The 24,781-nt window shown below is 41.3% G+C and overlaps 1 protein-coding gene across 5 annotated transcripts in view; it reads left to right on the top strand.

Moving 5' to 3' along the window:
- ABCC9 (ATP-binding cassette, sub-family C (CFTR/MRP), member 9) overlaps positions 1–21,077 on the top strand; it is a 78,137-nt gene extending 57,060 nt beyond the window's left edge. For 4 of the 5 annotated variants that reach the window (XM_009332827.1, XM_009332829.1, XM_009332825.1 and 1 more), the window contains 14 exons: positions 181–250; positions 1,082–1,239; positions 3,686–3,778; positions 6,585–6,687; positions 9,075–9,176; positions 12,011–12,131; positions 13,110–13,240; positions 13,839–13,917; positions 16,910–17,018; positions 17,253–17,356; positions 18,073–18,206; positions 18,567–18,629; positions 19,787–19,966; positions 20,794–20,879. In XM_009332827.1, coding sequence (XP_009331102.1) covers positions 181–250; positions 1,082–1,239; positions 3,686–3,778; positions 6,585–6,687; positions 9,075–9,176; positions 12,011–12,131; positions 13,110–13,240; positions 13,839–13,917; positions 16,910–17,018; positions 17,253–17,356; positions 18,073–18,206; positions 18,567–18,629; positions 19,787–19,924 — 1,405 coding nt within the window. In that variant the 3' untranslated portion in view covers positions 19,925–19,966; positions 20,794–20,879. Of the gene's footprint in view, positions 1–180; positions 251–1,081; positions 1,240–3,685; positions 3,779–6,584; positions 6,688–9,074; positions 9,177–12,010; positions 12,132–13,109; positions 13,241–13,838; positions 13,918–16,909; positions 17,019–17,252; positions 17,357–18,072; positions 18,207–18,566; positions 18,630–19,786; positions 19,967–20,793 lie in introns of all 5 variants that reach the window. The other variant, XM_009332828.1, reaches the window with a different exon arrangement.
- Positions 21,078–24,781: the final 3,704 nt, after the last annotated feature.

Genomic DNA, 24,781 nt, shown 5'->3' with positions numbered 1-24,781 from the left:
ATGCCGAGAGAAGCATTTGGATAGTCAGTATGCAGGCATTATGATGTGTTATGTTATTCCTATTTACTGCTTGGTTTTAGAAAATGTCTGGACACAGCTCTGTGTTCTGTCTGACCGGGCTTTTTATCCAAAACTGGAATTCTTTTTCAGGTAGCTTTTTGTTTTTAATTTGTTCAACAGGTTTTTCGATACGACTCCGTTGGGACTAATTCTAAATCGCTTCTCTGCTGATACAAATATCATTGATCAGGTAGACGTATCAATATATTCTGCTTTATTACATCTTGGCTTTGTAAATTTTCACTTAGCTACTGAATAGATGATGTATTAAAATATTCAGTAAAGAAAGGCATAGCAAAAAACTGGCTCTGGGAATGATAATAGACAAATTCAAAATAGAAAGTACACACACATTTGTAGTAATGAGGGCAGGTAACCATTAGAATAAACATGGTGGGAGATGGTGGCTCTTAATGTCTTCATATGCAGACTGGTTGCTTCTGTTGGAAGATCTGGATTAGCAAAACACCAGATTTTGGGCTCAAAATAGGAAACAGGGTAGAATATAATAACTTTAACTATATGGGAGTACAAGTGACAAATAGATGTTCCATCCTGGCCGTAGGACATGTGAATTTAGAGCATTCAGGGAGGGGAAGGGATGCTTTCACTATGGCTGTGAATTAAAATCATTGGATGAGTAATAATCCTGAATGTAAGAGTGATGGGAACATGGAATGAAAATTAAGAGGCTCTGAGAAAGAGCATGCTGTTTCTCTAAATATTTGGGATATCAAGAACAATTTTCTTTCTTGCCTGTTATATAAATGAGGTGGAAATGGGTTCTGTTTCCCCGTGATCTTTGAAACACTGACCTTCAGAAGAAAACCTACTGACTCATTTTTTAACCTCTGCGCATTTGAGTAGTAGACCCACAGAAACATAAAGGCTCCTGATATAAGGAGAATATCAATGAGTGCACAGTGGTATCATTCCACTTTCCCTATGGTCCTCTATAGGAAAAGGCATATTGTGGTACTACCAGTGACTTTTGCCTTGTTTGTTTTTTGTTTCGCTCTAGCACATTCCTCCTACCCTGGAGTCTCTTACCCGGTCCACCTTACTCTGTCTGTCAGCCATCGGAATGATCTCCTATGCCACTCCATGGTTCCTTGTCGCCCTCATGCCTCTCGGGATAGCGTTTTATTTCATCCAGAAATACTTCAGAGTTGCTTCCAAGTATGTATTAAAAAACTGTCCTGAAAATTTCTTCTAAAAAATTTGTACATAAGAATTGTGATGGAATGTGAGGTTATAGGAGCTAGTATAAGGGGAAAATGGCCATGGTGTCCTGCTTTTGATCCTGAGGTATGAGTTTAAGACATACGTTGGAGGATGTTTCTGGCCAACCTGACTACAAATGGGGTATTTGGGGAAGTAACACTAGTTGCATCACTTTTGTACACTGTTGGCTATAGAGTCAGATGAGCATGAAGTTTATTAATCAACTGAGCCAGCTCGCATCTGGTCAAAGCTCCTCTTTGACCTTTTGAGTGTTAGTAGAGAATGGAAAATAACTTCCTGGATTAACGTCAGTCATGGCTTTTTCTTCATATTGGGAAAAAAACTCCACAGAAAGTAATTTCCACTTGTTGTGGTTTAACCCAGCAGGCAGCTAAACACCACATAGCTGTTCGCTCACTCCCTGTCCCCCCCCGGCAGTGGGATGGGGAAGAGAATCGGGAAAAAAAAAGTAAAATTCGTGGGTTGAGATTAAAACAGTTTAATAGGACAGAAAAGGAAGGGAAAATAATAATAATAATAATAATGATAAAAGTATATACAAAATAAGTGATGCACAATGCAATTGCTCACCACCTGCGAACCGATGCCCAGCCAGGTCCCGAGCAGCAGTCGCCGCCCCCTGGCCAACTCCCCCCAGTTTATGTACTGAGCATGACGTCACATGGTCAGTACATAATATCCCTATCCTGCTACACATAGCAGTGCACACTGTTTAAACTTCTTACTTAAATGCACAAGAGTAGGCAAAATCTGATGTATTAGACCCCGGGGAAATACTACAGTTTCTTTCTGTGATTTTATATGTGAGAGTAAAGTCTCCGTTTCCAAACCTGATTTTCCCACATGGTGTACTGATAGCCATACCATGCAAGCTAGCAAGCCATGCAAGCTAGCAAGCTAGCAAGATCACCCCTGTAGGCCAGCGCACACACACACACATGCACCAATTGGCTCTGCAATCACTGATCTTCTGCAAGTCCATAACTACCTCATCCATTTTATTCCCTTACAGTTTTCTGGGAAAATCTGTATCAGCAAGTGCCTTTTTTTTTTTAAGCTGTTTAAGTTAAACTCTTTTAAATCACTTGTGAAGCATCCAGGGTTGACTTGTGTTCTTTCAATCCACAATAGAAATGAATAAATCCAATTTATTTCTAGGAAGAATAGTCTTGGGAAACGTAGGATGAAGGAATAGCTTCAGCCAGTATCTATAACTTACTTGCATGCAGTACTTTGCAGGCATATAAGCTTCACTAATTTTTAGAAATGCAAATATTTACAATATTTCTTGCAGCACTTTGACTCTTTGTTGTATTTTCCATTACATCTCTCAAAAACTTCTGTGTATTTTCCATGATAAATTTGAAAGAGAGCATATTTATCATCAAAACATAAGCAGCAAATCCAGTTCTGTATACTGTAACATTCAGCATCACGGAGCAGTTATTTCTCCCGGCCTATCTAATACAGTGTGCAAACATAGTAGGATTTTAATGAAGAATTTAAATATCTAACGATCTGGCCTCTCTTCTGTTTATACAACTGGCTGCTATGCCAATGGCAGAGTGTTACAGAAAGATGTATTTATCTCTGTGGTTTGGAAAACGTTCCTGTTTCAGGAGACTGGAACTTTTTAGACTCAAAAATCATTGCTCCATGCAGGTCTTGAAAACCCCATTGCTGAATAATTGAGGAAATTTCTCATTCATATTAGTTCTCTGTCAGCGCTGTCTCTATTTCAACGAATGTGATAATGTTAACACTACAAATAGAAGGTCTGCGATAGTCTGTTATATTTTACGTTCAGCATGTCGTGGTACTTACAGATACTCAAAATGAGGCAAAGTTTATACGGAAAGGCACCCTTTTTGTTAGACCAGCTGAATCAGTTGCAATAAAATAGATAAACCTGCAGATACACAAACTCTATTTTATACCTGATGTAAGAGCCACAAATAACATGCTATAAAGTTGAAAATCAACTGTTCTGAATTTAAGTTAATTATATTAATTATATTAATAACTCAGAATGTTTGAGAATAAAAGGTAATTAGGATCTGGCTAAAACGGACAGCAGGTTTTTATCCAGGAGAGATGTGATAATGTCATTATCACTGTGGGACAAAGAGAAGCTTAGCTGTGACCAAAAGCTAGATCTGTGGAGGTGGCTGGGAGATGATTCAAAGGCTCCTATGGCAAAAGAGAAATGTGATATTCCCACATCAGTGTCTTTCTATACTATAGAAATACTATTTTGTGTGATCCTGAAAAAGATATGTGCAATACATAAAATGCCTATTCTTGTCTGTTATGCAGTAAAATTTCTACAGACAGAGATGTTTACATTGTAATGGCTGCCCGTTGTTTTTCGTACTCTTAGGGATCTCCAGGAACTTGACGACAGCACCCAACTACCTTTACTCTGTCACTTCTCTGAGACAGCTGAAGGCCTTACCACCATCAGAGCATTCAGGTCTGTAAAACAAATTATTACAGAGAGGCCTGGGTTCTGCTCTGGCCCGTGCAGCTTGTTGGACCATGTCTGAGGGCAAATTTTTGGATTTGGTAGACTTTAACTATCTCAAAATAGGGAAGAAATTTTTGTTTTCCTGTTGCTTTGCCACATCTCTAAATGCTTGTGCATATTTTCAGTAACACACTAATTTATCTATATTGGTTTTCCACTGAATTAAAGATGACTTTTTTAGGATACAGTATTTAAACTTTTAAGGTGTTTAGTTTAACCATGCCTTACTTCGACAGCAGGGAGCTCTCCTTTGCCAGGCAGGCACAGGCATCACTCCTTCAGACCCCTGTGCTATATCCTACAAGCTGTGCTATCCAAGTGCCCCTGAATCATTTCTGTATTTAACCGCTTCGTCAGGCAGGGAAACATCATTATAGTACTCTCCAACTGAAAATCAGTATGCAACTAGAGGGACTTTCCAAGAAAACTATGGCAGAACAGAACTTGATCTTAATATTCTAAAACCTAGCTTTGTCAATCAAAACCGAAAAATAAATTCCAGAAGATTCAGAGAATTTTTCCAACTTTCCATGCATATACTTTTTTTCTCTACTTACTACATGAAACATAGGCCAAATTCTCCTTGTATGCACTACATTATAGCTGGCATGACTCTGTCTAAGTGCCAGCTTGATGTTGTCCCCCAGTAAGCGTAACTTGCACTCATTCTGTACGCTGCAGAATTTCAAACCAGTGTGGATCACACTGCACTGCTATTTACCCGTGTGTTTGATCAGCTTAAGACTGTTTCATCACTTCAAGCTAGCTTTAGGACCTAGGCTATTAGTTCAGAGTGCTGCAGCAAGGACTGTGGCAGGACAAGCAAAAATGTTGCTGTGTTGAAGAGATGTGAGCCAGTGGTCAACAAGAAATGTTGTAACAAGCTTTATCAACCAGAATGATGTATTGAAACAGTAAGTCATAATTAATGCCCGATGCTGATGTATGCTGAGTGCTTCTTGAGAGGTTCAGAGTGGCCTTCCATCACGTTATCTCCTGAGAAATATGAAGGAGCTTAGCACTTCTTGGGAGTCGTTCAACTCTTCTTTACCTTACAAAAGAGCAATGTGGGCTTGGATGGCAGAGAGCAAAAGGCAGCCCTAGGGAAGGACTAGGCATCGTAACCATCACTTGAGTTTTCCAGGATCTGTGGCGCTAATCGAAGCCATTTCATTTCCCTGTCTGTGCTCCACTGTCAACCAAACCTGAAGTCTCCAGTGTTTTTTGTCAGCAAGCTCATATTTACTAATAGTCCTGTTAGTCATTCTCTGCAGTTTGAGTTCAGTATGTTCCAGGATAAAATAGAGCAGCTCCTCACATAGCTTACCACAAAGTAGTACAGTTGGATCAGAAAGCAATTTCAGTGACCTTTACTGTTTGTCATCTGACAGGATAAAAGTCTAAAACTGCCCAGAAGATGAGCTGGACGTGGATGAAAAGATACAGATTGAGCATGTCAGATTTTCCATTGGGAAAACAGGAGTTTTGCTGCCAGAAGGGCAGATGAGCAGAATAGTCGGTGCATCTTTGCTCCTCCCCCCATCATTACTGTTACCAGTTGTTGTTTTGGGGAGGTTGCTTGCCATGTTTACAAGCTGTGCAGTGGGAAATAAATTATCAGTGGGAAAAGGCAAAAAAAAAGAAAGAAGTTTCTGGCAGAACAGGGGTTACAGGTGCTTCACAGCAGGGCGCTGAGGCTTCAAAATGGAAGAGCTTGCTATGATAAAACAGACGATAAGCTGCTGAATGAAGTTCAGCTAGTTTATTCAAGTATTTAACAGACAGTAGAATATGAAACAACGAAATGGTTTCCATCTGACTGCAGGTCATACCTAAAGTACTGCAAGGCGCCATGAATTTAATACACTTACACCAACAGAGATTTCCCCCTGCCCTCCCAAAGTGTACCTTGACTCGGCTCTTAGGCGCTCTGACATGCTTGCACTGTTTTTTAAACATGACGGGCATTACGTGGGGGAGAGAGAAACAAGCAACAGTGGAGGTATCACCACTCATTTTTGTAATTCAGAAATTATCTATAGCTTTAGATTATAGCTTTATATAGCATCTATCATTGTAGTTTTCCGAGTTGCTTAGGCAATGTGTGACTGGCTGAGAAAACAGCTGAGCTGAGTAGCTAAAAGGTATTGGTGTACTGATCAATCTACAGTCTACATTAGTTGAAGCCTTAGAGATGTCACTCCTGTTGAAGACTCCTGCAGCTGGCCAGGTAACTTCTGAAATCAGATTTTAAGCTGACAGGTAAGCCCTCTGCTCCTGCTAGTGGCTTGTGAAGAAGAAGAGATGGGCCATGGCAGCGCTCACCTGTGAGAGGACTGGAGGGCAGCAGCAGAAGAGATGGGCCATGGCAGCGCTCACCTGTGAGAGGACTGGAGGGCAGCAGCAGCCACAGTCCACAGCTCTAAAAGCAGATATGCTTTGGGAAGTAAAACCTGTCCCTAGCACCCTGGCATTGCAGTCTCTTTGAGGGGACAGGCTCTGATCCAAAATCTAGTCCAATATAATTGCTTGTTGAACAAATTCCTCCCCACTGTACGTGTAGCTCTGCCTGGTTAGGGAGAGCCCTGGCAGCAGGTACAGGTCCTTAGAGAAGAGTTTTTAACTCAAAGTTTGGCAAAGGCAGAAGGGCCAAAAGTCTTGGTTTGGGGGGAGGGGAGGGAGAGAAGAGTTTAATGCTTCATCCTTTTGTGTATGAGTGTGTAATGTGTTGTAACAACTTTGTTCTTGGCAGGCACGAAGCCAGATTTAAACAACGTATGCTGGAACTAACAGACACGAACAACATTGCCTACTTATTTCTATCGGCTGCCAACAGATGGCTGGAGGTCAGGACGGTACGTTCAGTTTAGTCCCAGCCATGGTTTTGAAACCTTGGAAGCAAACAGAGACTTTGCCTGATGCAGAGAAGATAATAATGAGAATTAATCTCACTATGAGATTATACACACTGTTCCTTAAAATAGATCGTGATTGTTTATGTTAAACCCATAGGGTTTTTTCAGCTTTCTTGGCCAGGAGTAAGAAAATACAAGTCTCCCTCATCTTTTGCTGTTGTGATGTCTAGCGTCTGAAGAGAGTGCAAGAACAAACATTTACGTAACTTGAAACAAGGCTTTCTCTACTACTGTGCAGCATCTGCAGACCTGCCCCAGCGGGAACTACTTTCAAAGCAGAGCATGGCTTTTAAGTAGTTTTGTGAACTGTGCCATCATTCTGCCAGGGCTGTTTTAGGCACCATTGAGCTTCGAGGTCCTGAGGTATCTCTCCAGCAACAGGTTTTATCCCACAGCTGTACCTTAGAGCCCCCATTTGCAGTGCCCTTACTGCAGCTGTGAGCCCACACTGTGCGATGTACAGTACTGTTCAATATCACGAAAGGTGGCAGAACTAGAGTCCCACTGGAAAACAAATTATAGTAGGGCACAACGCAGCCAGTGCCAGTGAGACAGGCCCCTGGCTTTTATGGGGGGTCTCCAGGGGCAGCATATGAGGAGGTTGCCTGATTTGCCAGGCAAGAAGAGGCAAGCAAAATCACTGTGATTTCCTTATTCATCTGACACTAAAAGAGCAGTGAATAAACAGAGCAGTGACCTGATTCTGCTAGACACAAATAGTAACAGGCATGATTAATCCTCACTTCAAAGGCTGTATCCTTACCTTCATTTTCTGGTATGCTGGCAGGGCAACAAAGTTGTGCTCCATTTCTTATGATGGCACAGCTTTCCCTCATGCATGAAGCTTTCAGCTTCCTACAGCAAACAAGGTCAAGCTGAACTTGCTTCCAAATCAAAGACAGATAAATAATAGAGCAGCAACCAATCCTGGAATAAACCGTGGCATTGCCTGCTAATGTCTCATAGTCTTAGGCTTGCTTACATGCAGAATGAATTTGATGAAAGAATGTGCATCGCTTCATCATAGCATTAGAAATAACGTGGTCGCGCCAAGGAATAGTTTATTTAGGTCTGCCTAATGGCACAGTGGTACTAATATCACTCAAAACTTTGTAGGGTTTAATAGCAGCTGTAGAGTCCTGTCCCAACCGCTGATGGAGACTCGAGACCATTGTGCTTCTACTTCCCTGTAGATGTTAAGTTTGAATCTGTCATCTGCTCATCAACACTTTTTATAGACAGATGAACTAGGCAGCACTCATTTCAAATCTCAGAGGGAAAGATTCCAGGCAGGATATTATCAGACAGGAGGAAAAAAATGGATGGAAAATGCTAACCCTGTAATCCAAAGTAAATATAATGCAGGGAGCAGTGGGAGAGTGGGAATACCAGCAGTCTCATGAATCAGGCACCTTGACAACTACATGAGATCACATGTGGCATTCACTTCAGAACTGAGGTGCACATCAAGAAGATGGGTTCAAGCTCCTGCAAAGCTTGTGAGAAGTCAGATCTTTCTAATACAGCCTACACAGCAATTTCTGTAAATCAAGTCATCACCATGCAACAGAGCTGAGATCCTTCAGGTATCTACCACGGAGTCACTCCGAAACTCAAAGTGCTGTAGCAGGAGCAAGGCTTAGTAGCTCGTTTGCAGCACCACAACTACACAGCTATAGTGCTTTCAGAGTCCACACTACCAACACCCACATGGTGTTTCACTGCAAGTTGTGAGTGTATAGCAGGCTTGGGGATGCCTTCACCATGCACAGTGTGCCATTGCATGATGTAGACACTTTATGTCAGTCTGCCCACTTGTGCCCATAAAACATGTGCATTACCTGTATAAATTCTACCAAAATTCTTCATGGACTTTGTGAAGTCACTGATACTTCTCTTTTTTGGGGGAGGCAAGCCCATGTTTGAGAAGACCTGAAGGAGAGTGGAGAGAGTATTGATTTGTTTTAGTGGTAGGAATTAAGGATGTCAGTATTATGCCATTCTTATGATTTTTTTTTTTTATGTGCTCATTAGATTTTTTGATACCTGCTCTTTTTGGAGTGGCCACAAAGAGATACCCTAGCCCAACTGGATTTGCAGAAAATACCGGGCTGTTTCACTTGTGTTCAGGAAGTTCCTTTAGAGTGTTTTAGGTTGGGCACCAAAACCCCTGACCTTTTCTGGGAAAAACAACCCAGTATTAAGGACTAGGTGTCATTATAGAAATAATCCTTAGTAAAGCAAATGTGCTCTGTATCTGAAGAAATTTTCTTGTTGCTGCTTTTTAATGTCATCTAGAACCTTTCTCTCCCTCTCTCTCATTGCAGGATTACCTCGGCGCTTGCATAGTTCTGACTGCGGCTGTCACTTCTATCACCGAAGGGCCTAACTCGGGGTTTGTGGGGCTAGGTCTCCTGTATGCTCTGACGGTATGTACCAAGGCAAAGCATAAGAACTTTCAGACCAATGTATTAACTTTATGATATTTTTAAAAATACATATACATGGTTATCGTCCAGCTTTCTTAATCTTGAAAAAAACAATCTTGCAAATAATGGATTTGAGCCAAAGTTGAGAGAGTTCAGGGCAACTTGGACTTGCTTCAGGTTTTATGAGCCAATTAAAAAAACACAACCATTCCCAGGCCCTGCGTGCTCCCAAGCAGAGCAGGAAAATTAAAAATGCGTAAGAGGACCTGCTGTGCATTCTGTTTTGCACAACACTGTGTTGGTTCTGCCTGTATATGGCAAAACCTGTCAGAAAATACTATCCCACAGACTGTCATAACCTGGGTAATGTTTAACCAAAGACCAAATAAAATAATTGCTGAAGAACCAGGAATGGCAGTTCTACCTTTGGAAGGAAACTACTCACATGCCCAATATTGTCCAGGAAATTCTGAATGGATTTGGGGATTGGCACCTTTGGAGCTGGTAGGCGTGGTTCATCATGACAGGTAGCAGTAGGAAAGCGAAGGAGATGGGGTTAGGAGCGATGAGATCTTGGTGGGACACTAGCCGATTCATTTTAACTCTATTGTTAGCACTGAGCTATTTGAGCTGAGTCATGGGGAAGGAACAGTGTTTTAGTGTAGTAGGCTGTAAGAGAGGCGGAGTGCATCATGAGCATAGAGTATGATCACCAGAGAGAGCAGAAATATCACTGAATTAACAATGAGAGTGGGGACAAAAGCAGGATGAGGATAATGGCAGGAAGAATTTTTTAAATCATGGCTGGCATGGCAAAAAACTGGCTGCTTTATGGCACTGGTATGAGGGAGGGATATGGGTATGGATCTAACACTGAGATTTGGCTTTGCACGTAAATGCTGGCGAGCCCATGGTTATGACAGAAAGTTCTTGGCAGCTGCCTTAGGGTGGCCTTAGATCCCCTTCGTGCCGCTGTTGCAGCAGTGTAAGACTCTGCCAGCAACTGAGAATCAGTCCCAGTGCTTCGACTTCACTCTGAAAACATTCCTGGTAATCTTGCTTCAATAGCAGAGATCTGGAAGCACCAAGATGTCTGCATCATCTTTGGCTTCTTTGTATTTAGTCTGTATTTGCAAACAGATCATTAGCGTACATTAGCTATATGCTGAAGTCTGGCATAGCAGAGGAAAAAATGCTGTAGTCACCAAGTGATTACCTGTCTCTCTCCTGCCCCACAGTAACACTGATGAGACTTTGAATGCAGTTGGATCATTACCTGTGTCCCCAACAGAGGCTTTTGTATCATTTCTCTTTGGAGCTGAGAGGGCTGATGTTTGGACCTGGATGAGAGCAAACTGTTTCTACCAACATTGTGTTTACAGTAGACGTCCATAAGCTTATTCTCTCCCCTTGTATAAACATTGCCAACTCCCTTGCACAACTGCGATGAAGGCTGAAATAATGGGTAGAGCCTTTCGGATGCCAGGCTCTGTTATCAAATCTGCTGGATCTATGATTGCAGCCTGCTACTCCACAAGCAGCAGTTCTGCAGAGTGTTTAGCTTATCTGCAAATGTACCCATTTCCGTAACTTCCCGACTCAAAAATTGGACACAGAATGAGCGGGTTTCTGAACAGCAAAGAAAATACTTCACACTACCACCTAGAATAACTCTGTCTTAAGGATAAAGCAAGCAACTAAATCCTCTAAACTGACAACAAATGTTATTGCTGAATCTCAGTGAAAATTATTTACTGTATGCCTATTGCATCAGTATTAGGTAAATGGAAAAGAAGTGGGGCTGGGTGATGTATTCATAATAAACTTCTTATTTGGCAAATTCAGCAAATCTCCAACAAATAAATGACAAAACCTTTCTCTGAATGTGTTTGTGTGTAGGATGTTTTCACTGTCTAAGTTAGGTTTCTAAACCTTTATTCAGGCATGTAAAGTATCTCAATTTTTAAAGGTGCTTGGCAATCAACTGTTCCTAATAAGATCAGTTTTTCTTTTTTATATGAGCACCTAAACACAGACTTAGGAACTTAGGTCTAGGAAATTGCTTTACAATTTTGAGCCTTAAATAGTCAGTCCTGACTAGAGATGAGTTTCTCTAAGCTACTGGGTATTGTTAGGCAACTAATTATCAACTGTTATCTACTACAATTAATACCTGTACAATTGATTAAATCCTTTTGATTACAGATGGGAATGAAAACCAAGAAGGAGATACCATTGAGCTGATAATACATTATTCCTCATATATTTCTATGCTAAGAACCTCACATTTTCCACAGAGGAAGAGAAATGAATTATCTAAATATGCACAGAAGGAAACAGAAATGAAATGCCCATCGAATCTTTTCAATATATTTGCAAATAGTAAATTTTCTTAATCTTTAGTTGCAGTCTTTGAAAGATTAGAAAATGCAGTATTTCCAAACAGTGCTTCCAATTTTGATTTTTTTCTGTGTTTGTGTGGTTAAAGAAGATGCCTTTCAGTACTGATTAGTAGATGCTGAGAACAAGAGATTCCCTTAATCAGCCACATCTTCAGACTGTAGGTACATAGTTCCATAGTTCTCCTTCAAAAAACAAGGATGAGAATACTGAGCACTACATTACTATGTCAGGGTTGTTTGTGTTGGGGTATAACTGGCTTATTACGTATTTGATGCTGTTGCACTTAGTCTTGAACTGTTGTAACATCAATAAGAGATCCATTGTGCTGTCAGGCCAAAGACCAGTACAAATTTATCCAACCTTTATTCGCAAACAGGTAGATGAACAGCCAGAAGGCTGACCCCTGTCCTTGTTTTCATTTTGTGATGCAGATAACCAACTATTTGAACTGGGTGGTGAGGAATCTGGCTGATCTGGAGGTGCAGATGGGTGCAGTAAAAAAAGTGCACAGCTTCCTGAACATGGAGTCGGAGAACTATGATGGCTACTTGGGTATTGCACTCTAATCTTTTTGGTTTTTAATGTGGTAATGGGAAAGCATGGTAGACTTGTTCATGTAAGATGTATACGCCTTTTTGGCCAAAATCTGTTTTTATTGACATGCAGGAACTCCCGCTGGTCTGAGTGACAAGGATAGCCAAAAGCAGCTATGAAATATGTAGCCCATGTTAGTCAACATTAAAAAAACCCTACCAAATGCCAGGGAGACAGAGCATGGCCCTGTGGTACAATCAGAAAGTACCAGGGCACAGTTATAGATGGGATGAACAAAACATCCATGTACCTATTAAAAAAACAAAAATATGGATAAAAAGTAGAAATGCACCATCAGTCACATGCTTCAGATGATCTTTGCAGCAAATGGGGACTACAGGAGAAGGGCATGTTAGCAATTGAACCTCAGCAACTGTTCCCTGAACTGCACGTTGCTGTTCATACTCCGCATGTTTAAAATTGACTTTGCTTGGTATTTTAGAAGTGCTTGAAGTGCAAGGCCAAAAAAGCTCGCAGGTCAGCAAGCTTCCCTGGGAAGTCAAGCCCCTTAGTCTGGAGGCAAAACCTGCCTGCCTATTTGCAAATCAGGATGAAATATGAGCTGTAGTAATGTCAACAGCTCATGTTGTAAGGCAGTAACAACATCCTTCGTTGCACTGCCCTTCCTGTGCCGGTTACTGACCGAAGAACATGTTAACACTGCGCTGACACTACATTCTTCTCTGCTCATTTGGCTTCTCCCCGTTTCATTGCCGAGAGCCACTTTAGCATTTGCCCTCCTCTTATGTGTCGAGATCTGGAAGCTAACGTGCCCACCAGACAGCTCCCAGCTCCCCCTTGGCAGGAAAGTGGGACTCCATTTCTCGAGTGGCTTCAGGAAGGTCCCCAGGCAGGAAAGAGGGGGAAAGGGGAATGTCATAAAGGCTGACCCTCTGATAGCATTCGTTTTGGTTTGGTTTTCTGTACCTATTTCAGATCCCTCTCAAGTCCCCAAAGACTGGCCCCAGGAGGGTGAAATCAAGATTGAAAATTTGTGCGTTCGATATGAAAACAACCTGAAGCCTGTTCTTAAACATGTTAAGGCATATATCAAACCGGGACAAAAGGTACCATGTCAAGCAATTGCCTATCGTCCTCATTCTGGAGCAGATCCTTCCTTACTGTGTTTCCCTTTCTAAGGTGGCAGAAGAGCAAGAATAACAACAATTTGCAGTGACAGCTATATACGTTGATGGTCCTCTCTGAGGACCCTGGGCATGGGTCAAGAAACTTACACTGATGACATCTTATTCTTGGCTGGGATCAGTTTTCCTTCTGAGAGTCCCACTTCTTTCCAAGTCCATCTCCCTCGCATAGAGTGAGCCTAGGTGGCCAGATGAGATTAGATGAACACCAGACTGGAACTGAGTAAAAATGCAAGAATATCTCACATTTCAGCATATAGTGTCATTGGAGTCCAGGTCAAAATGCCGAAGTTTAAAAAATGTTCCTGGGACAAGCCCTCACAATGCTGAGAGGCAGAAAAGAGGAGTGTGCTTGCAATGCCCTTTTGTTTTTTCCCTGGTGTCTGCCATGGGCCACTGGGAAGGACCTTTCTTCTCACCAGAAGGGCAGTCCAGCCCAGCTTTCCCAGAAGGACTGCAAGCCTGACTTACAGCTTACAGCTTACTCTATAAGTAAGTAACATCTTGCTTTCTTTTGCAGGTTGGGATCTGTGGTCGTACTGGCAGCGGCAAGTCATCCCTGTCTTTGGCGTTCTTCAGAATGGTGGACATATTTGATGGTTAGTTTTCACTGGAGCATGTTGTCACTCCTGACTTGCTCCCCCCTTATTTCTTCAGAAGAAGCAAGGAGACTTTTTGATAATTTATATCCTGGCTCTCTGGCATAGAAGACACTTGATTAGAATGGGGCTTGTTATGCCTGATCCTTCAAAGTACAAAGTGTCCTATTGTGAGTAGCGCTTGGTTCTTCCAGGAAATGTTACGCACAGATTATACTTCTAATTTTTTTTAATTTTTTTTGCATATGCTCTGACAAAACAATATGCCATTTTTGAGATAGGAGGAAAAAATATGCAACTCTCTGGAGCCTCTAAATTTCTCCCTAAAGAATAACTGTATTAACTTGCGATAGCTGTCAAAATGTTAGCAGAACAGAAACTAGAACTTAACAAGTCCATTCCCCTGATATTTATTTTTTATTTTATTGTGGTTTCCCACAACTACAGCAGAAACTGACTAAAGGTTTTGGAAACATTTTGCTATGTTTTCACTCCTGCAGCATTTCACTCTCCCAGCTAATTGGAATGAACTAGTATGCAGCAATATGCACCCTGGCATTTATAATACATATACATGTGTACTGTTGCAGGAATATGGAAACCTACTGGAAAGTCATCTTTTTGTTTTAAAGATTTACGTGTTTCTAATTTAGCCATTGCGCGTGGAACGTTTGCTAGGGAAACCCCAGTAGAATGTGGGAGGATAAGTAAATCTGATGCAGCTAATACTTGCTTTTGTTGTGGTTCTGTGCCTATATGTATCTATGGTAATAGGTTTCTGATTCATGACCAGGGTTCCTGGATATATAAATAGTGCAGTCAAAGAATAGTTATATTTATGGCCAACTTTAAGTTTCCCGCTACTTTAATCTTCTTTCTGTATCTTTTCTTTGTCTGTTCCTTCTGTATCCCTGATTTTTCCCAATGGGAATGCCTGAGTCTTTTCTAATCAAGCTCTGTTTATCCTCTATGCATGTCCCTCTCTCTCCCTCAGCTAGACCCGTATTGGGCCTCTATGCTGGTCCACTTCTGGGTGGAGTCTTGGCTCTAATAAAAGTTACATAACAAGATTTCAAGTAACTTTACTGGAGCCAGATTTCATTCATGTTGTCCATCTTGGTTCCTAATGGCTCTGTTATTTCTTTGAATTTGTATGTGTTCCATGTTATCCCCTACTCTCACTTCTTTCTTTTTTCTTTAGAGTTTCCCTTTTCTTGCCCTCTGTTCAAACCACCTCTCATTTCTCTTCTGTCTTGCTTGGCCACCCCTCATTACTTTCCTGGTTTCCCAACTCCTCTCTAATTTACTTTTTCCCTTAGGTCTCCTCATCTGCTCTTCTCTTTTTCTTGAACACCCTGGCTTCTATCAAAAATGCATTCCCCTATTCCCAAAGCATGCCATATTAATTTTTCTTTTATTAGTCCACCTCATCTTCTGCTAACCTCCTCTCATGTCCTCATTTGTGACGAAAAGGAATTGCTTAAGTTTATGCAACCACCGATGCCTCATGCTGAAGTCTTATGACCTGATTCAGACTTTCTGAAAGTCTGAAGACAATTGGACTTTGCACCCTACAGATGAAATCTTGGTTCTTCTGAACTTCTAATAAATGCATAAGACTAATGGTAGTCCAACTAGGTGGAGATTAAGTCTTTCATTGGAATAGGGCCACACAGAGTAACCTACAAAATGCAGTATCATGACAAGTGGGAATGACAGAAGAGACATACGTGCACAGCTTTGAATATCCATATATTTGCCAGTTCACGGTTAGGTTCTCACTGTTGGGAGAGAGAATTTATGAACTTCATGTTAGGTACTTCCCAGGGCTGACTGCAGCTGCCCGGTGAAGTAATCCACAGGGAAACTGCAGAAGTGAGCCTGATGAAAATATCCCTTACCGTATCCTCATTCAGTTTGCCCTGGCCCATCCCTTCCCCATAACCCGGGGGAAGTTTCTGTGTCCAGGGAAAATCAGTGGGGTCAGTAGTTCCTGGCTTTTGTTTGAGGATTCAAGGGAAGAGATTCCTTCTGCCCTTCTCGCCCTCTTCTACTTACAGAGCAGCCAACCAGTTTCTCTTGTACGTTTCCCCCATCTCCCTCGCCTGAATATCAGCAGTTGCCACATCCAGCACATCATAAATCAGATTTTCAGATGAGATCCATATGCTCATTGACCTGAACTACTGACTAGAAATGGAAAAATCCTCTTACTTTACCAAGTATCCCAGCTGTTGCAGTAACTTCTTGTTGGGGAATGAACTACTGGGTTAAGGAGTGATTAATGTGACTGCTTCCAGTAATCTTATGCTAACAGAACAGTATGTGGCTAATTCACAACCAAATACTCAAATGAAACTGAGCTGTAGGAACCAGCATGAATGGTATTAAAATGCCTTGGAGTAGGACATCCTTTTTGTTTTTCTGATCTGCCTCTTGTTAAAAAGTTAATGCTACCCCATTCCTTCTAGAGTTCGAAGGATAGTTTTGGCTCCTGATGTATGGATTGCAGGTACATGCATATATTATGCAAAACAAATTGTGCACAATCTCAAAATAAATATCTTCTGCAACTGTTAAAGTCAAGGGGAACAGAGAAAGGCACAGGACATGGCTAATTACATAAGTTGCTCTTGTTCTTGCTCTGTTTGGCTGTAAAGCTCAGGTTGCCCCATAATAAACTATCCTTCTGGTACCGTCATTAATCACATAGCATGGAAGCCACGTATTCCTCTAAGGGCAGGTGGGGGGAAAAACAAGAAAGAGAGCAAGGCAACAGTGTCACTAATAAGCTGGGTTCCCTCTGGCTTGCGTTACTACATACATTGACCTTCCCCATGTTTATATAATGGTGCTGAGAGACCGCAAAGGCACGTTGCCTCATGGTCTGGAGTCCAGCTCAAAATAGCTGTTTTCTCTTTCTGTCTGCTACCTGCAGATCACATGCTTTGTGCAATTCCCTCACACGTCTTCTGAATGTTGTTTTAAACAGGGAGGATAGTGATTGACGGAATAGACATCAGCAAATTGCCTCTTCATACTCTCCGTTCCCGACTCTCCATTATTCTCCAGGATCCAATATTGTTCAGTGGCTCCATCCGGTAGGTGTATGCCATCGGGGTGACAAGCAGCATTGCATGGCATGTTTGTGATGGGCGCTGTGGAACAGGAAGGGATGTAAAAGGGAAGGAACCTTCCTAGCTCAGTCCAATCTGTCTACACAGTCTGTCCAAGGGAAGTCAAGCGACATACACAATGCCAAAATGTTCCTTTGCAGAAGACCTGGATGAACTGTAATTGCAGTAACAAGACTCCTGTTATGGTTTTCTTTGCAGCTTTAATTTGGATCCAGAATGCAAGTGCACTGATGATAGACTCTGGGAAGCTTTGGAGATCGCTCAGTTGAAGAACATGGTCAAGTCATTGCCAGGAGGCCTTGGTATGTCTGAACCAAATCTCTGGGAACACAGGCCAATAATGAAATTATGCATGCATGAGCATGCACACATATAAACAGATACATGGGATCTTACACTCTGAACCATCATGTAGGAGTTGACGGGCACCTAATGGATATTCTGTCTCTATGCTAGAGAGAATATTCTTACTAGAAGGCTGAAGAGTAGTCTGCTTTTCCCCTCATTGCAGAAAAATCCTGCAGCACCTCAGATTCATAGTGGGGTGATTAGTCAGCAAAGAGTTAAAAAAGAGCAGTTTTACCTCCGCTTCTTCAGCAAAATCTGGCTCTGCCAGCAGAGCTGTAGCTCTTGTCTAGAACACTGACCGAGCATTTTCCTTATCATTTCAGATCTGGTTCACAAAGGAAACTGACGTATTTCCTTCCATATTAAGTGTATTTCATATTAGTAAGATAATATCCTGCAGCCTACCAGATTTGCTAACTATTTGTGCCAATTATTTGCTTAATGATATATTGCTCCTTTCCCAAGAAGCTGTGCTCACTTTTCTTGGTATCACTCCATTACAGTGTTCAGTCAAGATTATGCTTATTGGCTTTTACAGGGGTTTTGCTTGACCCTGGAAGAGTGCACAACCAGAGCTTTCACGGTGCCCACTCAAAATCACTGGGTCCTGACTGTATGAACACACAGCATTTCAGTGGTGCAACATTCGAAGTAACTGATTTTATTACAGATGCAATGGTAACAGAAGGAGGAGAGAACTTCAGTGTAGGGCAAAGGCAGCTCTTCTGTCTGGCCCGAGCCTTTGTCCGCAAGAGTAGCATTCTCATCATGGATGAAGCCACAGCATCTATTGACATGGCCACAGTGAGTATAGCAATTAGCACCATCGATGCATGGATCTACTAGGAGAGGAGGCATCATCTTCCCTAAATGTCAGCCATGAGATCTCTTTAGCAGAAAAAACTGACAGCTTTTTTGCCTTTCTCTTGTCTTTGGTTTCAGCCGTTGCTGTAGATGTGTTTTGGGGATTGATGCCTATGGTGAGGGGAAAAAAGACAAAATGAAACGTTTTAGAAAATCCCCTTTGTGGCATTTCATTACTGAGAATCTGGTGCACAGATCAGAGATAGTATGGAATATGATCCTCTCTCTTACGTGCTTGAAGACACATGAATTAAAATGTAAAAGGATGAAGTAACTGAAGTAAGCCTTTTCCTTTGACAGGAAAACATTTTGCAGAAGGTTGTGATGACTGCCTTTGCAGACCGCACAGTTGTAACAATAGCGGTAAGTATTGATGCCAGCAAATGCTCTCTTTCCTCATTCCTCAGGCAATCAGTCTTGCCTTTCACCAGTTAAACATCACTATATAAAACTAAAAAATCAAACTAAAACACAAGGTCAGAATATTCCCAGATACTAGAACAAGTCAAGACACATACAATCAACCTGAAATTTTGCAGTAAATGCTATCTTGCAAGTGGGCCAAACTAAAACAGATCTGAAGAAGGACTACAGGGAACTTCAGCATCTACACTGTCTCCAAGAAAATTTGAAGTCATTCTCACTAAAAAATTGAAACCGAACCCATGCGTTAAACCATTATTGAAAATTGCACCAAAATCTAGATTTGAATTTTGCCTCTGAAGTCTATGCATGTGTGTAGGGTCTACAATCATGGCACGAATTTATAAAAGGAGCGGAGATTTCAAAAGCTTGTTGGTGTGGTCTCTCAAGTTGGGTTATCTTTTCTTTCAGAATAAAAAGTTGGTTTTACGATAAAGGTTTTAAAACTTGGAATCAATGGGAATTCTCAAAAATTAATATCTGTTCAACTAAGGGTTTATGATATTTTTTCCTGTTATCCTGACATTTCTAGTGCCCAAAAGTTCCATATATCTGTGCAGGTATGCATGTGTATGTGCATACATATATATGCATACACACGTACACACGTAGACACATACACAGTGTTCCACCTTGTGACGGCAGGCTTACTCAACAAACAGATGTGTTATCCATGAGATAAATACATGTTTCAACAGCTGTTTCATTTGCTTTGTCTGGAATCCAGCCCTGCGGTTAGAGATTAGAGTTATGCCTCCTGGACTCTGGTTTCAAGTCTGTCAGTGACTAGTTTGTGTCAAGCAAACCACTTAACCTATCTCATTTACAATAGGCTCTAACGTTATTGGATGTGTAAATGCTGAAGATGCTAGCAGTAAGCATATTCTCCTTCAGTTACATGCCATTCAAATTTTCAGTATTGTCCTTCTGACTGAAATCTCACTTTTCTTTTGCTTTTCCTTTCCAAAGTCGGTGTCTCAAGCAAAAGGCACACATTAATATTTAGCTTTCCTCACAGAGTTGGCTTCACTTCCTTCCTCTCTTCATTCACGGCTGATCCTTCCTTCACCCACCTGTTTTTCTTTTCTTTTTTCCAGCATCGCGTATCTCACATCTTGGACGCCAATATTGTCCTAGTCCTTTCTGAGGGCTTTCTAGTTGAATGTGACACTGCCTCAAACTTACTCCTTAAAGAGGACGGCCTGTTCACCACTTTGGTGAAGACTCACAAGTAGACTCTCTCAGTCCACACTGTTCACGAGACTTCTGGCTCTTTGGTAGTTATTTTTACCTCTTTAGTTTCCTTTCACTCTGCTTCCTTTCTACTGCACAACTTCTGAGATGACAGTGCAAGAAGGTGTTTATTGTGTGGTTCCTGAGTTTGTTTAATTTCATGACTATTTATGCTAATCATATTTAACTAAAGCTTAGACCGGCAGCTAACATTGAATCTATAATGTTAGAGGAATCCAATCCATAAAGTAATCCCTGACCTCCAGCCTTTATAGTGAAATATCACACTTTTAGAGTTCACCCTGTCTATACCTGACTGGCTGTATTCATACGGCGTTGAAATCAAACTCAGCCTGGTTTCATTCCTGTTGCCTATGGGGCTAAACTATTGCCTGCAGCACCCACAAATTTAATCTTAGAGGGAGCTAACTGATTTACAGGAGACAGCCCAGGAGTGCCGTAAGATAGATGCAGAGCAGACAGTCAGGGTACAGAGACCAAGGAGCGGAGCAGGACGCTAAGCCACCTGACAGTGCAGGCTACCCAGGATGTTTCTTGCCCGTATTTCCTAAAGGGAAAGATGTATTTCAGTGGTGCCGTAGGATTTATTCCAACAGCTGTGCTGTCCATAATGGCAATTAGCGGACCAAAAGTGAAGTGCATGCTTAAGTATTTTCAGGCTGGGTGCCAGAGGCTGTAAAGTAATTGGAGATCTCTTCAGATTAAAGATATAGTCCAAGGACCTACTCCGAATACCACTGTAAACAAGGCTAGCCTTTCACCAACTTGTCATGCCTTGCAGTAGGCCCATTAATGAACTGCAGTGAGAGTTATCATAATGAAAACTTCTGTATGCTTTTCTTTACGGCAGCATCGGGTTCACACCATCCTAACGGCAGACCTGGTCATCGTCATGAAGCGAGGGAACATTTTAGAATATGATACGCCTGAGAACCTACTTTCTCAAGAAGATGGCATCTTTGCTTCATTTGTCCGGGCTGACATGTGAAGAATCGCATGATACATTTTAATAGCTTATTTTTAAACAAATGAAATGCAAACATTTTCTATTCAATGTAACACCACTTTTTTTTTTTTTAGAGCGTCTTTCTTCACACTTCCATCTTCCAAAATAATAAAACCTATTGCAATACATGTATGCCTCAAAGCAATAAAAATGTTACTTCATTCAAAAGCTATTAAACTTCACACACACACACACACAGAGGTAGAAGTTTTTATTTCCTGGGAATTTGGCATTTTCCTTAAGTCTTTTTAGTGACTTTATTTTCTTTTATAGAGAGCAAAAGAATGCACTGCTCTTATAAACTGCATATGCTATGCTGGAACCGGCAATCAAATAGTGCAGTTTGTCAAGGAAATGGGAGATACCCAGAAGCATTGTGTCCCCAGAGGGGAAAAATTAAACAAAAAAAAAATCCAAACCCATAACACTTGGGGCAATCTGCTGCATTCCAAAGGCATAAACTTTGCTCTTCAAGTTGTAGTGGAGGAGCAGTGAATGAAGGAAAGGAATTTCATCAGAAATAAGGAAATTCTTCCTGCCCTTCACTTTAGTTTGCACACGATAGTTGGCACACTACTATTTTTCAGTGCGATGATGGCTTATCCCTACAGCCAGTTCCTAAAACTATATTTGTTCTGCAGACTTTCTTCAATCAAAGATGCAAATCATCCTATAATTATGCATGCTTTGATAGGCTTATAGAAGAATTTTGTACAGTATCTTAAGACTTTGTATTAAAAATAATCTGAATTTATGGAGTTGATATTAGCCAATCTTTTAAACATGTCCACTAAAATATTCTACTTAAAACAGCATGTAATTAGCCAACCACTAATTGTTTTGTATGTCTTTAGTCCTTCACATTATTTTTTATCCTGGTACAACCTTTCTTTTCCTTTACACATTTCTGGCGTATCTCTAAATCAGATCTAGTCCAAGAAATTATGATTTTCAAATTATTTCTGTATCTTCAGGAATTTAGGTGAATTTAGATACATATTTACAACATACGGCTTTGAAAAGGTTGCCTGCACTTGACTAATGTATATGGCTAGATTCTGAACCATGACAACTGCGCAATGGGCACTAAACCTCCAGAAGGAGTTTCACAGATGCTTTCAAAGACAGAGCTTGAGACATCAGCTTCACCAGTAATATTCAGTGTGATTCTTACTCATCTGTTGTTGTAAGATTTGGGAAGAACACTAGGTGCGCTTAAGCCTATTTCTAGTGCAATGAAAAGAACATAAGGCATAGTACTTGGCAAAAAAAAAAAAGAATTTTTGAGAAGTTGTAGGACTTAAAATTAGATTACATTTAGTCTAGTGTGTAAAAATGATACAGTGGTTTATCTTTTTTTTTTTTTTCCATCTTAACTATTGGAAATAAAAGCTGTCTGACACAACTAAACAAAAAACCTCAGTCTTCAACATTTTATGAGGGGAAGTACTTCCATGATTTCCCTGTCTACTGCTGTGAAAAGTTTTTGCTCTTTTCTGGATTAATTCCCTGTGTTGAACTTTGTCATACAAAGAAAATAAAAAAATAAAGCAGATGTTTACAGTGGAAGCACATGTTGTTACACAGATTTCAGAGCCAAAAGGCCAAAATAATTCTTGATTTAATTTCATTGTTTTCAGTGAAAAGCTAATTGGATTCATTGCTGTCAGACTCAGTCAGTATGAAGATGAAGTACACATAACTTTGTTTATCTGTGTGTCTTTAATGACGATGCAATCCTGATTTATTTTAAGTGGTGCCAACTAGTTCAGCAACATCCCGGTTCTCACTACATTAAATGGCTGCCGTGGCCCTGGATTGTGTCAGGTATCTTGCAGTACTTACGAGGGGCCAATAATTACATTTGTCCCAGAGCCATTACAGGAGTAAGAAGCACCTTCTTTGCTCAGCCATCCCTCCAGAGCTATAGAACTTAACACTGCCGTTGAAACATGTAGAAAAGAAAATATCTCAGGGGTTGAGAAAAACCTGAGAAAAACCTTTCATTCATTTTGATGGAGGCATGCGGGAATATCGGCCCTAGTGTTACATCAAAATTGCTTGGTCAAAGTGCTCGATGATGGTTGTAGCATATCACGCAGCTGCCTAGCAGGTTTAAAAGCACAGTTTGATTCCTGAAGCAATTAATCCTATTCAACATACACAAATCCCAAGAGAGACAGCAAACATAAACCAACTGCTATAGACGTACCAGACCTCCTCGCATTATAGCCACTGTGCATATGACGTTATATGCTCACCAAGGGCTTAGGCTAAACTTTGCTTTTTTGTGTTTTCCTCTAATGGAGGAAGGTGTTCCCAACAGTCGCACAGCTGTTTTGTTATTAAGAAGGGTGAGAAAGGAACAAAGTCTTTGAAACAAATTTCTCTTAATTTCACGTAAAGTGCTTAAATGTGTCCCCTTTAGGAGCAGTTTCCTTAGGCTGTGGCGCATACATGTTAAAGGAAACTTCAGGCTGGAGATTTTGCTTCTTTGACTCTTGTCACACTGCCTCTTCTGCCAGTCAGCCCTTATTCTCTTGCCACAGCCTCCTTGCTTTTTTTTCTTCACCATCTCCTTATATCATACCCTCTTTGAGGCTCCTGCTTGTATCCCTGAATGCTCCTTATTCTGCCTGTGGCCTCCCACTCCTTCCTGATTTAGCTCCATACCCTCTGCTCCATTTCCTCTCTGACACAGCTCCGCACTCACCCTCCTTTCCCCCGGCTTTCTCTAGCTTTCTGTCATAACACCCCTCCTCTTCAGGGGGACACTTACTCTAGTGTCACCATGTTTGGGGGGTGTTATGACAGAAAGCTAGAGAAAGGTAGAAGATAATGCTCGGTTTTTTTTCCCCGAGCATTAAACTAAGCAAGCTTTCATTATTGTGATATTATGCTCTAGAACTATTTTCTTCCTTTTACAAAGGAGCTTTGAATGCAAACACAGGCCATGTGTACATTTCTTTTAACTATGGATGGAGGAAAATCATCTCTGTGAGAGATCCTAAATTATGTTTCTCATCTCATCTGCATTTCTTTTTCCATTAAGTGTTTCTGTGACAGAAGAAGCAAAATAGGAGTAAGATCCCTTGTTGCCAATCATAGAATCATAGAATGGTTTGGGCTGGAAGATGCCTTAAAGATCATCTAGTTCCACCCCTGCTGTGGGCAGGGACATCCTCCACTAGACCAGGTTGCTCAAAGCCCCGTCCAACCTGGCCTTGAACCCTTCCAGGGATGGGGCATCCGCAACTTCTCTGGGCAACCTGTTCCAGTGTCTCACCACTCCCATAGCGAATAATTTCTTCCTAATATCTAACCTAAATCTACCCCCTTTCAGTTTAAAACCGTTTCCCTCTCGTCCTATCACTACACTCCCTAATAAAGAGTCCCTCCCCATCGTTCCTGTAGGCCCCCTTTCAGTACTGAAACTGCTTGTGCAACTGCTTGTGGAGCCACAACAGTTTTTCCACCTTTGACTTGCAACCAGTGGGTTATCGTTCCCACTCCTTGAGCCGGGTCTAATGGCTGGCACGGATGAGACTGCTCCCTTCCTGTATGTGGTCTTTCATCAAACTCATAACAGCTAGCTGCTCATTACTGCTTCTTCTAAACTAGAAATATCCCATACAACCTTTGTGTTTATTACTAAGCCAAAACTTACTTGTGCTGGGAAACACACTGTAGGGGTTTTAAGTAGTTCTTGAAGCAGGTCCACAAGCCTCTGCCATAAAGCAACACTGTTGACAGGTAGCAAGGGGAAGCTTTGTCCTCCTCAAGATCCAGTGCTTAAAACAGATCTCTCCATCTATTTACTTTGCTGGGGATC

The sequence above is a fragment of the Pygoscelis adeliae genome, unplaced genomic scaffold, assembly GCF_000699105.1.
Source record: "Pygoscelis adeliae isolate BGI_AS28 unplaced genomic scaffold, ASM69910v1 Scaffold38, whole genome shotgun sequence".
Taxonomy (NCBI): Eukaryota; Metazoa; Chordata; class Aves; order Sphenisciformes; family Spheniscidae; genus Pygoscelis; species Pygoscelis adeliae.
This window is presented reverse-complemented; position numbering and strand designations above follow the sequence as displayed.